This window comes from Setaria italica, chromosome VII, assembly GCF_000263155.2.
Source record: "Setaria italica strain Yugu1 chromosome VII, Setaria_italica_v2.0, whole genome shotgun sequence".
NCBI classification, from domain to species: domain Eukaryota; kingdom Viridiplantae; phylum Streptophyta; class Magnoliopsida; order Poales; family Poaceae; genus Setaria; species Setaria italica.
In genome coordinates this window covers 19,741,141-19,757,251 of record NC_028456.1, presented here as the reverse complement: position 1 = coordinate 19,757,251, position 16,111 = coordinate 19,741,141, and the positions used below count along the sequence as shown (strand labels likewise).

General features: G+C 49.7%; 2 protein-coding genes across 3 annotated transcripts; one reads left to right on the top strand and one right to left on the bottom strand.

Annotated features, from left to right (window-relative positions):
* The first annotated feature begins 2,397 nt into the window (after positions 1-2,397).
* Positions 2,398-8,044, top strand: LOC101778193 (WD repeat-containing protein 44). 2 transcript variants are annotated; one of them, XM_004975543.3, is made up of 8 exons: positions 2,398-2,641; positions 4,772-5,914; positions 6,062-6,152; positions 6,350-6,507; positions 6,589-6,640; positions 6,784-6,863; positions 6,984-7,074; positions 7,177-8,044. In XM_004975543.3, exons 2-8 carry the CDS (start codon positions 4,859-4,861, stop codon positions 7,659-7,661), a joined length of 2,013 nt encoding a protein of 670 aa, XP_004975600.1. In that variant the 5' UTR covers positions 2,398-2,641; positions 4,772-4,858; the 3' UTR covers positions 7,662-8,044. The 2 variants fall into 2 exon arrangements, with proteins under 2 accessions (XP_004975600.1, XP_022683774.1); XM_022828039.1 differs by lacking the exon at positions 2,398-2,641 and adding an exon at positions 3,940-4,277.
* Positions 8,045-13,483: 5,439 nt separating this feature from the next.
* Positions 13,484-15,617, bottom strand: LOC101777783 (protein MKS1). The gene has a single exon (XM_004975542.3). It carries the CDS (start codon positions 15,104-15,106, stop codon positions 14,075-14,077), a length of 1,032 nt encoding a protein of 343 aa, XP_004975599.1. The 5' UTR covers positions 15,107-15,617; the 3' UTR covers positions 13,484-14,074.
* Between the last annotated feature and the right edge of the window lie 494 nt (positions 15,618-16,111).

The following is a 16,111-nucleotide window of genomic DNA, read 5'->3' as shown; positions in this document are numbered from 1 at the left end:
TAAAGACCAAACCCTAGCCGTGTCAGGGAGAGGGAGACAGAGACTCTGCTTAATTTTATTAGATGACAGCCCTCTTCTATATATAGAGGAGTTGACCCCTACTACAACAAATAGATTGGTTCTACATCCAGAACCAAGCTGCGTTTAATACTCCTAATTAGTATCTAAACATTCGATGTGACACGTGCTAAAAATAAGACAGTGGAAGAAAACGCCCCCCAAGACACCTGACCCTGTCTGTCCTCTGCGACGACATCGCGGCGGCCGGGGCAGCAGGCTCTGCTTCCTGGATCCGGACCAGCGAGCCACTGCGCCAGCGACCGCGCATGCTGCTCCTTGCTACAACGCTGTACGACCCCCTGCAGTCCTGCAACGGCTTCATCAGGTGCGCACCCAACGCGGACCTGCTCTGCATTTTTGGCCATCATCCTCATCCATCCTGTGTGGAGATTGTGATTGTGGGATCTCTTTCCTTTTTGGCCACCACCCTGCATGTTTGCCCTCCCTTGTTCCTCCGCTGCCCTGGATTACGCTTCTTTAATTTGGTTTCTAGAAACTCTCTTGAGAGAGTCTCTCAGGTGCTCCGCACGATTATTCGACAAATCCGATTCGGCGTATGATGGGGGCAGCCATTTGGCAACATGTAGGGAGAATACGAAGGGCCTGTTTTCTTCCACTTGCTAAACTTTAGCACCCGTCACATCGAATGTTTAGATACTAATTAGGAGTATTAAACGTAGACTATTTCCAAAACCCATTACATAAGATGAATCTAAACGGCGAGACGAATCTATCAAGCCTAATTAGTCCATGATTTGACAATGTGTTGCTACAGTAAATATTTGCTAATGATGGATTAATTAGGCTTAATAGATTCGTCTCGCCGTTTAGATTCCACTTATGTAATTGGTTTTGTAAATAGTCTACGTTTACTACTCCTAATTAGTATCTAAACATTCGATGTGACACGTGCTAAAAATAAGACACGGGAAGAAAACGCCCCCGAAGCCTCTAGAGCTCCAGCAGGAAAACGCTGCTGCAAGCTTTGCTAATCATAAGCGCAAGCTGATACTAAACTAATCGCGCCAGATTAGACCACGCTAGTGCATGGGCTGGATCATCCGGGCCGGGCACACCTACAGCTCGGTTATGCCTTTTTTCCTGCTGCTAACATCACACCATCTGAAAAAAAAAGAAAAAGAAAAAGAAAAATGCTGTGCCATTCTACTCCCGTGTAATAAAGCTTCAGCGCACCGTGTGAACACGGGGAAATGGGTGGACGAACAATCCGCGAAAGCGTGATCCTGTTCCGTGGCCGGAAGGTCGAAAAGGTGACGGAGAGGATATATCCACTCCTTTTGACAGGCCCGTCCGTGCCCAAAGCGCAGTGGTGCAGTGGGTTTGTTATAACATCTGGACGATCGGAAAAGGCAGCGAGGCGGGGAGGAGGTCGTGATGCTAGTCGCTGGATTAATCCCAGGGCCACTAGGCTCCCTTCACCCACATCACATGCATATGCCATATCCTTTTCCGCTAGCTGCCTTCTTTTTTTTTTAATCTTTTGCAACTGCACTTGCGAAGAACAGTTCAGACTTCAGGCTTCAGAGGGGATAATGCTTTGATTTGTCTGGATGCAGTGCAGTAGTTTGGATAATCTTGTACAGCTACAACAGTAAAGGCGAGGCAAACGACAAACAAACCTAGGCAACGCAAATACCAGCACATATTTTGTCCTATGGATACCTCAACAAGTGCTTTTACAAAGGTTTGGGTACGTTTTCTGCTCCAAATTTGACTCTACTAATATCCCCCTCTACTAGATGTTCTTTTTTTTTTCCAAAAAAGGTACTGGGGCTAGCTTCTTCTGGTATTTTTTTTAGCACACTCTACGTCTAGTATGAGTTTTCTCCTACTCCATACGTTCTAAATTATAGATCATTTTGATTTTTCTAAATGCATAGATATTATCATGTAGTTAGACATAGAGTATATCTAAGTGTATAACAAAGTTTATGAATCTAATAAAATCAAAACGAACCATAATTTGAAACAGGGAGTAATTACCATCAAAGGAAATTGTTTTCTTCCTTTCCACTGATGCCGCAACATTGACACGTTCGCAAGGTAGCAAATTCGCGGATAAGTTGTTACTTTTGCGTTTTCTAAAAAAACCTTGGAAGGACATAGCACACGATAGCAGTCAATCAAGTCAACCTTAAAAAACCACATAGGAATCCAAGGGGCCGGCCCACCCGGCCCGGGTCCGGCCCCAGCCAGGTAGGAAAGCGACGCGACCCACCAGAGAGTGGAGGAAGACCGCGTCGGGATTAGCCAGCATAAGAGCGCCCGATTATATATAGACCCAATCAAAACAAACGCCTGCGCTCTGTACCTTGGAAACCCAGACCGGAGAGAACTAGGCGGCCGGAGCGGAGCGGAGGAAGCGTCCAAGAGCCGAGCCCCAATCCCAAGCTCCCATTCCCCTTGTCCCCTCCAAGCACCCTCTCCCGGAGTCGGCACTCGCGGCCCATCCCAGCCATCCTGATCCTGTCGCGAGCGGGATGGCGCAAGGCGGCGGGAGAAGATCGGCGGCGGCGGCGGCGGCATGGGGAGGACAAGCCGTGGAGGGCTCTCGCAGCAGGTTAGTGATGTGCTTAGAATTCTCCCGCCGTGGCTTTTGTTCCATTCACGCGGTTGATCTCGCGAGAGCTTAGTGGGGGAATGGAATGGCACAGTGATTCGCCTTCTCTACCCGTCCTTCCTTCCTTCCTTCCCAGCTTCTCGATCGATTTGCGCATGTAATTGGGAGCGGCTCGAACTGCTATCAAAGTTCAGAGCACCGCCGTTCCATGTGATTCGCATCCGAATGGGTACAGTGAGAAACGCTCGATTTATTTTAGTTTATTCTCGACATGTTCCGCTCCGTTTCCTGAAAAGAGTGGCCTCGTTTTGCATAAGCCATGCGAAATTAGCCCGGAAATCAGTGCTGGAATATTGGGACCCCATCGCCCGAATTCCGCACGCTTCCATTTTAATTTTTCATTTTTCAAAATTCTGTCGGTTTGAGGAGGAGGAGCGTGGTTACGCTTCGGGACGGAGTACCGGCATTTACGTTTTCCAACGGTGCGGCCGGACGCCCAATTTAATGGCGTGCGCAAAATTCATACTAAATTCTTTCTTTCTCAAATGGCTTCAAGAACCGAGTGTGGTTTGCTCCGCGCTTTTCGCTTTCATAGAAGGTATGAGGAAACGAAGGAGTCAAATCTTTCTTTCTTTCCGTTGTTATTTGACTCTGCATTTCCGCATAAGAACAAACAAGACTCTCTTTTTTCCGCTACAAGACTATGACCAAACGAGAAGGAAACTCTTTTGTTTCGCTTTCACCCACCGGAGCAGGGTAGTTTCTCTGAACTCGGAAGGCCGCAGCCTTTAATGGCCAAGTACGCGGAGTTACGCCCCCTACGCCTGCGGCCCGGTCGGCGCAGAGGGCAGGGGACAAAATAGGCGGCGGCGCCCGCCGGCAGGGCACGTCTGCACGTCGCTCGCCCCGCGGGGCCCGTGCTCCTCCTCCTCCGGCCGCAGTAGCGGTACGCTACGATACAGTGCCACGGCAGCAGAGGCGGTTTTTAGGCCATGTTTAGTTACTCCCAACTCCCAACTTTGACACTATGCAAAAAGAAGATTCCCCATCACATCAAACTTGCGGTACATGCATGGAGTACTAAATGTAGATGAAATTAAAAACTAATTGCACAGTTTTGTTGTACTTTGCGAGACGAATCTTTTGAGCCTAATTAGTCAATATTTGGACAATAATTCACAAATACAAACGAAACGCTACAGTGTGCTACAGTGCTGTAACAGTAATTTGGCACCTCCCAAATTCCCCAACTAAACACGGCCTTACTACGGGCGCCGCCGCCCTAGTCTGAACTCTGAAGCTCCAAGGAATCCCCTTTTACTTTCGCATCTTTATTACCGCCGCCTTTCTGCGCTGTCTCCTCGGGATCCGCGGGCTCCGTCCGGCCGCCCGTGTGGGTTGCTGCTGTTGGTGGGTGCTTCTTGCTTCGTTCGCCACGGCGGGGCTCCCGAGGAGTTGAGGCCTGAGGGGTGTACGGGTTGGTGGTGAGTTGTTGCCTTGTTGGTGAGCACTGTGAGGAATGCAGGACGGAGGTGGTGGTAACCGAGTCCACCCAGATTAGATTAGCAGTGGCTAGCCAAGCTTCTGCTTTGTTTGGTCTCTTGACAGCCTGTGACAGTTCACAGTTGGGAACCCAGTGAGTACTGCTAATTGTTTGCTTGAGATGGTTGTGGATTGCACTGCTCCATGACGAATTTTTAGTTTGTTTTGGGATGTTATATATGCTGATCTTTTGGCAAATCTTGTCGAACATTCTCCACAGAAGTCAGAATTAAACTTAGTTTGCCTACGTGTTGCTTTGTTTTCTGTAATGCAATGTCATGCCGAGATTCATACTTTGTGTGTACGCTTAGGGGCTGATTAATTGGATGATACCGAACAACCTAGTTTTGTGGAGTAATTGTTACATCCCGCTTTACACATTTTCTTTAACAGTTAGCATGTATTTACTTGTGCGTGTGAATAGGATTGCCAAAGTTTGGGAATATTCACTTGAAATATCCACGTCCGCTTGCCTTTATTTTAACCGCAATTCAGTTTTTGTTGTTATTCTGCTGCTTTGTCTTTTCCTGATGTTAGCACTTTCCCCCCTCTTTTTACCCTAGGCTCATATTCCCTTGTTGATTGCAGATGACATCTTGATACCCACTGCCTCATCCTTCAGAGGGTGTCAGAGCCCCTCTGCATTTGTTTGGTATAAAATCAGTTTGATAGAAGATGCCAAGGTCTGAATCAGACAGTGATGATATTTTCTTCGACGCATTTGAAGATGTTCGATCAGCAAGGGAGCTTTCATCCTCAGAGGATTGCAGCACGAGTGATGATGTTTCAGCACCAAGGAAATTTGAGTACGAGATTTGGGCGAATGAGCCAATGAGTGTTCAAGAAAGACGTCAAAGGTTCCTTAAAGGAATGGGATTCGATGAATTTGTTTCTACCAGAATGGATTCTTTTCAATGCCATGGGGAAATCACAGCAGTTGAGTCTTCCACCGACATGGAGGAGAGAACTGTCAGCGGCCATTCTTCCCAGGAATCATCTGTTTCTGACAATGAATCGGAATCTGATGGTGCCTGTTGCATAAGGGATATGGACAGTGGAAAGAGATATATAGTTAACAATGGTGCGCATAACAGTATAACTGACATGCTGAAGGAGGTTGGATCAGATAAGATGATGTCTCTCCTGAAGTTTGAGAACCTACTTGGCCTCTCTCGATCTGTTCAAAAATTGCTACGAAGGGGATATGGTAACAGTCTTGCAAGAGAATCAAAAGGTGCTAGCAAAAAGGATGACAAAAGTTTGTGGAAGAAATTCATGACTAAGAGAAGTTTTAGTGGGATTTGCAAGTCTGATGTCCATGTGAAAAACTGCACGAAACGTGCACCAATCAGAACAAAAGTTCAATACCGGAAGAAAAATTTTCTTGAATTCTCTGCTATCAACATGGATCAAGAAATCAGAGCTCACAAGGGTTCAATTAGGGTCATGAAATTCAGTCCATCTGGCTGGTATTTAGCAAGTGGAGGTGAAGATTGTGTTGTAAGAATATGGCAGATCATAGAAGTAGAAGCACCTCCTAAGTTGTATAAGGGAGAGGATCCCTATGAAAAAGTGGAGAAAGTTCAAGTCTTTAAGACAAATACAGGAAAGGGGCAGAACCATGCACTTGCAGTTATACCCAAGAAAGCTTTCCGAATTTCAGAGACTCCGATGCATGAATTTCATGGCCATACTAGTGATATCCTTGATTTGACATGGTCAAAGTCAGATGTAAGTACTCTGTATTCTGCATACCTTACATATGTTTAACCACTTAAGTGATATCCATTGACATGTTTTCATGCATCATAAACAGAAATTAGTTAGTGCTGTTTCCCTGGTAAGTCGCTTACCTGTTTTGCTTTGGTTTGACTGCAGTATCTCTTGACTTCGTCCAAAGATAAGACAGTGCGCTTATGGAAACCTGGCTGTGATGGTTGTCTTGCAGTTTTCAAACACAAAGACTATGGTAAGCAGAATATAAAAAAACTATCATGTATTTTGTAAACATAATTGGAATCGCTGCTCAATGTTGTTATCCTCTGTAACAACATTATTGTGATCATGAAAGGGTTTTTATGATATTCTCAGTCCATTGAAATATTTACTTAAATTTGGTTTCCTGGATAATAACCTAACTCTCTTTTCGTTTGTAATTGACAACAGTGACATGCGTCCAATTCAACCCTATTGATGAGAGATACTTCATCAGTGGTTCATTAGATGGTAAAGTGCGCATTTGGGATGTATTGGACAGGCGAGTAACTGACTGGGCTGATACTCGGAATATCATAACTGCTGTGAGTTACCAACCAGATGGAAAGGTGTGCATATGATGAAATATCATTTGCAGATTATCTTTTTCCATCCATCCTTGGAGGCTAATTTATGCTTTCGCATACCAGGGTTTCGTTGTTGGCACGACTGCAGGAGCATGCCGCTTCTACAATCAATCAGGTACATGGAGGTCTTTTTCTAGTGCAGTTTCAGTTGTATGTTGAATGTTTCATGTCTGTAATAGTGAACCATTGTGATCACCAAACATTAGTGTATCAATAATTCAACAATCCCAACTGACGGCTCAATTTTTACTTTTCTAGGTGAAAACATCAAGCTAGAGAAGGAATTGTTTGTGCAAGGGAAGAAAAAGTCATCTGCCAGTCGGATCAACAGTCTGAAGGTTCATTTCTCCCTTGGTTCATATATGATTTTTCTGCAGCTGACTGATTTGTGGAAACACTAGTATTCTTGCAACTATTAAATCAAATCAAACCGCTAAGTTGTCATCTCCGTTTTGCAGTTTTGTACAAGTGATTCCAATAGGATTATAATCACTTCGGCAGATTCCAAAATTCGAGTTGCTGATGGTGATAGCATCAAAAAGTTTGAAGGTAGATTCGCTTAGAAAAACTCAAATCATCTTTCAACCCTGTTCCCTCTCTTGACTTAAGTTACTAATAACTCTCGCTATCTTTTTTCTCCCTCTGATACAGGGCCATGGAAGTCGAAGGCTCTATCATCGCCGTCTTTAACATCCGACGGCAGATACCTTATCTCCGCCGGCAAGGATTCCAACGTCTACATCTGGAACTTTCCCAACTCCGGAGATGCCAAATCAGTTCACTCCTGCGAGCTGTTCTTCTCCAAGGACGTGACCAACGCAGTGCCATGGCCTGGCGTGCACCAAGACGGGCACACCAAACCTTCCTGCCTGACCGAGAAATCCTCCAGCGCGCCCACTCTGCGCCGCCACGGGGAGCCCCTGTCCCCTGGGCCGTGGCCCTTCGCCGACGGCACCAAGGGGTCGGCGACATGGCCGGAGGAGAAGCTGCCTTCTGCCGGGAAGCCCGAGAGCAGCCCGCAGCTGGGCGACTGCCTCTCCGCGATCTCCGCCGCGTGGAGCACGGTCATCGTGACCGCCAGCCGCGACGGCGTGATCCGGTCTTTTCCCAACTACGGCCTTCCTGTGAGACTCTGAAGGCGCTGCGCGACCGGTTTGATCCGGTCAGTGGAGTGCAGCACTGCAGCCGTTGTTGGTGACTGATAACCCCGCTAACTTTCTGAAGTTCTTTTTTTTTTTACAGAATTCCTAGAAATTCTTTTTTTAGTGTAAGATTTGTTCAGATCATGAACTTCTCATGAAGAAGAGACGATCTGTAGTCGGTCCAAGTGCAAACACTTGTGCTGCTGCCCATAATTTTTTTGCTGAATGGTTGTTAAGAGGTAAAAAAATGTAACCATTCAGTTATTACCTGTCTCCGAGGCACTCCTAAGCAGTAAGTACTCTGCAATTATCAGATGATGCAATGGCGTTGGACGTTGCTGACGTCAAGAGAGCCAAGATGGCGCCTTCCCGAGTAACCGTCCGTGTCAGCCTTTAAACCCTTCTTCCTCGTGTAGACCCCAGCCATCAATCAGGACTCTGGAGGACATCTCCAGGTCTTGGCAATTCGTCTGCCCTCTAGTCTACTTCTAGTCAAGCTGGGGAAGACACCATCACCTGCACTGTCCCCATCCGCCATCCTGGAGCCAGCGCGGGGTTCCTGGACCGAAGCGGCCGCTGGTCAGGGTCAGGTCCTCCTCCGTGCCGCTGCAGCTGGCACTGCCAGTCTGGGCACGCGGCGATTCACCTGGGCGTGATTGGTTACTGTATATGCAAGGGTCACGCTGTTCGCCGGAACATGTTGAGGATCACCAGGACGTGGCCGTGCAGACAGGTATGATTAATTTGCTTGGCTGCACTGCAAAGCTGATTGGTTGCTTGGCTGCGGGCTCGATTGAGACACAGCGAGCTGGAAAACTTGACCCTAGATCCGTGAGCAGTAGCGCACGAGCTAGGCCCGCCAGAAATGAGGGCCTGTTTGGTTTAGGATTGCTTATAAATAAGTTGCTTATTTGCTTATTGTAGTTGCTTATTTATAAGTCTAGGTGTTTGGTTTGGGTTGCTTATTTGCAATAAATGAGAGTGGTATTGACACATTTACCCCTGGTCCACCCCATTTCCCACTACCCCTACTACTTACCAGCTCCTTCCTTGGCTGGCGTCAGAAGAACAGGGCAGCGGCCAAGCGCGAGCGGTGGGCGGGCGGTGGCGGCGGCGGGCGCGAGCGGGAGCGGCGGGCCGCGGCGGGGTGCGAGCGGCGGGCGCGCGGCGGCGGTGGCAGGCGGGCGGCGCGCGGCCGGCGCGGAGGCGGGCGGCGGGCGGCGGCGGCCGACGCGGAGGCGGCAGGCGGGCGGGCGGCGGGCGCAGCGGCGGCCGGCGCGGAGGTGGCCAGCGAGCGGGCGGCGGGCGCAGCGGGCGGCGCGGAGGCGGCCGGCGGCCGGCGCGGCAGCGGCGGCGGGCGGAACCGGCGGTGTGAGTGGTGACGGGATAGAGGAGAGAGAAAGGGGAGAGAGGAGAGAGAATGAGGGTAGGAGGTGTAAAAGTACCCTATAAGCAACTATAAGCAACTCCAAACTTGCTTATTTGCTTATGCATAAGTAACTTATAAGCAACTCTATAAGCAAGAGTGTTTGGGTTATAAGCAACTTATTTGCTTATTTATAAGTTGCTTATTTATAAGCAATGCTAACCAAACAGGCCCTGAGTTTCATTTCTCTTGCATCCGTTCAGTCAGGTTCACCTCCACTTGCAGGCAACCAAACTTCCGGATGATGATTCCCGTGAGCCTGGTTGGGCCATATGCGCCCAACCAATCACACTCCTGGTGGTCGGGAGCGGAGAGGCGCGCTCAGCCGCGGTTCGGATGGCGGCGGCGAGGGTTAGAAGAGGGAAAGTGGGAGCGGGCGAGACGCACGTCTCCGGTTTAGGTCACGGTGCGTTACCATGCTCTCGCCATGGTGGACCTGCCAAGCTTGCGATGTCTCTGACGTCACTATTTGGGCAAATTCGGAGAGTTGGTTCTGAAAAAGGAAATTTGTAGTGGTTTTGTGTGGAACACACCACACAAATCGATACTATCTTGGACACATCTTAGAAACACAACTTGATCTATAACACATTGCACCTAGTAAAATAATCATTTTTGGTTTAGAAAAGGTGTACAAAGTCTATTTTGCCCTTCGGGGCCACATGTCACATTCTTCTTCCTCTCCTCGGTCTTTATCCACTCTTCCCCTCCGCCGGCTTCTCTCTCTCCGCACGCGCTCTCCGTCCGTATGTGATGCTATGCTTTTCTCTTGTTGGCACTCCTCCACGTGGCCATTTCGCTCGCCACCGCCTACGCCCAGCACTTAGTCGAGCTATAAGCTCCGTCAGAGCCGTCTCCTGCGGCACTGAGATTAAGAAAAAGAAAGAGAGTGTGAGAACTTTTGCCAACAAGCAAATCGTACATCGAATACGATCGACGAGTACCTACATGGTTCCGTGATAAAAAAAAATTCCATCTTTTATGTGGACATGTTGACTTTCTCGGTGACCAAGGAATCCAAATCTTTCATGAATTATTCAATGCCATTGCGTTGCTTACCGGGGCTGCGCGCAGGCCATGAGCTCCTCGAGGTCGTCGGTCGTGAGGGCGGTGAGGCACTGAGGCTCCTAGAGCGCCCGACATCATCGTCTTGCCCTAGGGCTGTTGCAAGCAGGATAGACCTTAGGTCGCGTCGTCGATCGTCCCGATAGAGAGAGGCCGGCGAGGAGAGGAAGGAGATGACAGGTAGATCCTTTTACACCTCCACTCAACTTAGAATAGTTATTTCACTCAGTGGGATGTGTTGCAGACCAAATCTTGCTTTCACGGTGTCTTGAAGATAAAATCGGATTTTACAATGTATTCCACACAAAGACACGCTTTCGCAGTGTCTCAGGGACCAATTTCCCTTCTGAAAACTAGTAATCCTTCGTTGCAGAGAGAGACGGATGGAAGAGAGGTGATAACGGTGGATCAGTGGATGCGCCACGATGGCCCAATTGAGAATTGACCGGGTTTGGGAGCAATGGAGGCGTGCAGTTACTGAGGACTGTGACAAGCACAACACGACGGTCGACGGCCAACTTAACGAGCCCACGACCACCCCCACAAATGCGGTGGGATCTTAATTGAAAGGCAGCAGCCAGTGCAGTCACTGATGCAATTCACCACGTGCGAATTTTTCAAGCCCCTGTGCGGTCAGTTACATTTATCAAGTGCCCGTATAACTATGCTATTGTGAATTATAAATGGGTGAATGACGTTTTTCTATCCCTTCTCTCTGAACGGCGGCCAAGATAAGCTGTACTGCAAACACTTCCAGGTCTTATTGGAACAAATTAAAAAATAGAGGAACTTATATAATTTGAATTGTATAGGAAATTTTCATGTGCGACCAGTTACAATTAAAGATTAAGTTCCTACAAATCTTATGAGATTCCTATGGAATGTCCTATTTATGAACTTTGGAGGAATTCTAGCGAGATGTTAAATTTAATGGGAAGTTTGCTTTGTGTTTCTTTCTCCTCAAAATGCCAAGGGGTTTTTTGGTTTGCGCTATCTAAACAGCTAGTCCAGTTGTTCTCTTATATGTTTCGTCGTTCCGTAGGATCCTTTGTTTTTTTATTAATTAGTATCATACACTTAGAAAAAGGACTTGGATCATCAAGACCAAGCTATAGATTGGCATCATTCCGAGGTCAATGAGATATACTCTTTGGTCCATAAAAGAGGTAATTGCAAAATGGGTCTGCTATACTTGAAAATTAGGAGTAAATGCTCCTTTTGTCTCACAAGAAAGAAATAACAGTTCAAAAAGTGTGTCGTTGCAGCGATTTAGCTAAACTGCTTGTAATAATAACAAAAAAGATAATTTCATAAACACCTACTAACTACACCTAGGCATTTAAGGCCCGACCCAGCCCGGTCCATGCTCCTAGCCCGAGCTCGTTGGGTTTTAGCCCGCCCACAATAGCTGTAGGGTCGGGCATGGTTAGTGTAAACCAGGCCTAAAAAATCGGGCCGGCTCAAGCCCACCCAAACAATTAATTTTATTTATGTTCTATAAAAAAGGAATCTGAAATCTGAGCTTAGCCCGAGACCGCCAATGGGACGATCATGGGCACAAATTTTTCGTCCGAAAGGAACAAAAATTTTCTAGTCTTGACCTAGCCCACAAAATGCTCAAGTTTACTATTAATTAGTAGCACGACAAATGTTAACTATTCATAGGGTTTGAAAAAAGGAGAGAAATATGAACATTCACTTCAAATGGCATTCTAGATTCTAATGCACCAGAAATCCCATCACATATGATATTCTTTCAATAGCAATAATTCCCTTCACCTTTGGATATAAGAGTGTATTGTGTGCTTGGAGTAACACACAACCTAGCCCCCGCTTACTAGAAGGGTGATGTCGCCACATCCTCACCCAACGTTGTTGGTGTAACAACCTGGTCTAGGAAAACGGCTAAGACCCACTCTTCACGTTGCACAGCTGCTAATTAACTCTCTTGCGTTTTCGTCCTCGCTTCGTACAAAAGGTTGCAATCGGAGTTACTAGCTTCCTCAGGCCAGCTATTTAAGCTGGTTCAACTCCCTCTCCGTTTCCGGTTAGGACTATCCCGTGATGCTACCATGTTTTTCGTTGCTACAATAGCCGCATGCTACAGTAACGTGAATCTGGCCTGGCTCAACTAGCCCACATCACAGTTGGTCACATGATGTATTGATTTGGTCCCAAAATCTCAAACTTCTTGTATCTTCAACCTCCTCAAGTGTAGGGTCACATGATGATATATTGATTTGGTCCCAAAAACTCAAATTTCATGTATGTTCAGCCTCCTCCTTCCAAGCATCATCCATGCGAGAATTATTCTTAAGCGCAGAGGGGTGCTGAGGAGGCTTGGCCAGACTCAAGCCCAGCGGGTTTTGTCCATTCCATGTTTACTTATAGGGCTGAGCTTGGTTTGAGAAATTTTTTTAAGCCAATCGTATAATTTATTTTGATTATTTTTCAACTAAAAAAGATGAGTGGAAGTCCGAGCTCGATTCGAAAAGTCGGTCCGAAGTTGCTCATGAGTTCATCAAAATTTTAATAGCTAGCTCAGCCCTACAACTTTGCTCTATTTAGATGCCATACTTTAGACTAGCTTTGGTTTAAAATTTTGATCGACTTGTACCTCTAGATGACTCGCGTAAAGTTCAGATCAAATACCTCACGCGAACTTGGAGAACAGCCCCAAATGCTCTATGCCGACCTGGGTAAGTGACCAAATAATCGTTAATCCGTGGTGATCTTGAAAGAAGACTTGAGTTCTGAGGAATGTGAATCCGACTCCAACCTCATGGATCTGACGAGTGCGATCTGCGATGGTTGATCTCCTAGTGTGCAATACGGAGTTCTTTTTGGACAGACCCTGCCGCTTTCCCGGCTGCGAGCCGAATCTTTCTCGAAGCACGTGCGAGAGCGAAACCGAAGCTCACATCCTGCGCGTTCACATGCCAAGCTCTCTATTATCCACTATTCCACTGGCATTCATTTTCTTCTCCCTCTTCACCTCGCATCTTTTCTCGCCGGCAGCAAAGCAATTTTTTTCACGTGAATTGAGACGTCGGAAATTCTCTTTCTGTGAACTGACACATCACAAATTCCTCTTTTCTTTTTGAGATTGAGACGTCGCAATTTCTTTTTGCGAATTAACACATCACAAACTCTTGTTTCCACACGTCGCATTTTATTTTCTTTTTTTCTTTTTGCAAGATTGACAGATCACCAAATTCGGCACAACCAATACTTCTGGATGCGTCAGTCGGAATGGTTTCAGGAAATTTTATATGCCGAAGAAAGAGAAACAAGAAATGATAATTGGCCAGTTGGATACTCGGGAGGAACAATTTAGTCACCTGGATGTTTTAATAATTGTATGACAAGCCTTAGATTTGCAGCAACATAGTATTGGTGAATGGAGAGAGCACCACACTAGACACTACTACTTCGAGTTTGGCTACAACGCACCAAGTCACCAGTCAGCATGACAAAATGATGAGCACATCACCAAAGCTAAAAAGAATTAACAAATCCTCCATTAAACAAACAATAACCTCCTCTGGCCTTCACAACACAAGATGTGCAGTGTAAATCCAGAGAAGAAGGAGAAATTAAAAAAAAAGCGCTGGTGCTGGGCCGGCCGGCTGCTTCTAGACACCTGCTAATGCTACTCTCAAGAACTATCTTTTGCCATTGCTTTCTGCCATTCTATTCCCACCCCTTTTTTTTCTCTCTCTCCACACTCTGCACCACTCCACTGCACTAATCAAATTGGCATCACTGCCGGGCCCACCAACTTGCCCTACCCGCCAGAAAGAAAAAAAATTTGTGTTACAGAAGGAAAAGGTGTGGAAAAATGTAGCTAAAGTTTCGGCTGCTGCTGCATCTGTCTTGGACGGACGCGGCGGCGGCGGCGACTGGCGACGGCGAGCTAGAGATCCGGCAAGCTGCCGAAGAACTCGGCGAAGGTGGCGGGCGACGGCACGGTGGGCGTGGCGAGGAGGTTGCGGGGGCTGGGGACGAAGGGGTCGGAGTAGTAGGCCGGCGGCGGGGGCCGGGATCCGCCGTTGGTCGCGGCGGCGGCGAAGGCGGAGGCGGAGGCGCCGGGCACGGCGGCGGCGCTGGTGGAGGCGGCCCGGAGGATGGGGCTGAGCTCGTTGAGCCAGCTGATGTTGCTGGAGTCGAAGGGCAGCGGCGAGAAGAGCCCCGACGCGGCGGCCGGCGGCAGCGAGGACGGCAGCGGGGAGAGGATGCTGGGGTGGCGCGCGGGGCCGAGCACCGCCGCGAGGGTGCCGTCGTCGTCGCCGGCTCTCCCGCTGACGCCGTCGCCCCCCGGGAGGACGCCCATGTCGTAGTCCGGCGCCGGCGCGGCCATCGGGCGCACGGACCGCTCGATGGTGGCGAGGCGCGCGGCCGGGGACATGGCGGCGGACGGCGAGAGCAGCAGCTCCGGGGGCAGGAACGTCGTCTGCCCCAGCAGCAGGACGTCGTCGTCGTCGTCCCCCGCCTGATGGTGGTGGTGGTAGTGCTGCTGCTGCTGCTGCTGCGGCGCGCCGGATCCCGGGCCCGTGAGGCTCTGCACGAGCGCCATGAACTCGCTGGGCTTGACGTGGATGACCTTGGGCGACGCGTCGTAGATGATGACGGGCGCCCGCTGCGGCTGCTGCTGCTGCTGAAGCTGCTGGTCCCGCCTCGCCGGCGGCGCGGCGGGGACGGCGGCGGCCCCCGACCCCGAGGGCTTCTTGATGGCGTGCGACTCCATCCTGACGTTGAGCCTGGGCGGGCGCGGGCCCTGCAGCTGGCGGCGCGGCGTGGTGGGCCCCCGGCCCGACGACGACGGCGGGTCCATCCGGTCCCGGCGCTCCGCCGTCGACTCGGCAGCTGCGGCGGCGTGGGGCGGCGGCAGGCCGTGGAGGAGGAACGGGGAGCGGGAATCGGCCCGGGAATGGGAATGGTTCAACATGGGGCGCGGGGTGTGGTGGGGTGCGTGTGGGCGTGTGAGCTCCGCGAGGCAAATCGGCAGATGGGGGAGGGGGAGGGGAGGGCGAAGTCAATGCGGCGACGTGTGGGTTTTACGGCAGAGCAGGCCGGGGCGGGAGATTTTCCCCGGCGAGGACGCGTTGGTTTTCTGGCTGCGTGCACGGTGTCGGGCGTGGAGGAATCGTTCCCTTTTGCGGGCCGGACGGCAGCGGCCAGTGGACTCGGCTCGCCTCCGCGTGGCCGGTGCACTTTTTTATACGCCGGGAATGGCAGCTCGCTCGCCCTGCGCACTCCACGTGGAGTCCCGGGGGTCCCTCCTCTGTTTCCATCTCGAGCAGCTGGCAGCGGCCGCCGCTCGCTCCGTAGCGGCCTGCGCCTCACCTCGTCGTCTCCAACGGGGCATGAGCATGTGCTGCTCCCTAGGATCGGTGCCTACAACGAGGATGGCACACGGGTCGACTCGCCCCTGACGGATGCTGATGTGGGTCTAGCGTAAAATACTTCGCATCGCAGGTTGAACGGGTCCGTCCGTCGCCGCGCGGGCGGCGTACGACGGCGACAAAGGACGGCAGGCTCGGATCCGATCCCTTTCACCGTCCGATGTCCTGTCCGGGGGAATTGGGGGACTCGAGGAAGAAAGGCGTTGCCCGGTCGTTTCGATGGACCCGGCAACTGTTTCTCGGTCGGCTGCTGTTCTGTTCACGACCGAAATTCCAGCTTGGTTCTTTTAGGGTTGGTGATGCCTATACGAGGCATCAGTCTCGGTCCCCTCCTCCAGACCTCGCCGGTCCCGCGTCCCCATTCCGGCTCGAGGTGCCGACCCTGCGACACATGACCAGGCAACCGGTTGGGGTGTTACTCATGGAAGAACATTCTTTTGCGCTTACCCCCTTTTTCCGTACAACCTAGGCCGGAACGAGAGGTGGAGACTATACATCGAGAGGTTAGTCAGCTGAAGTATTTAAATGGGTCAGAGAAAGCTAAGTCA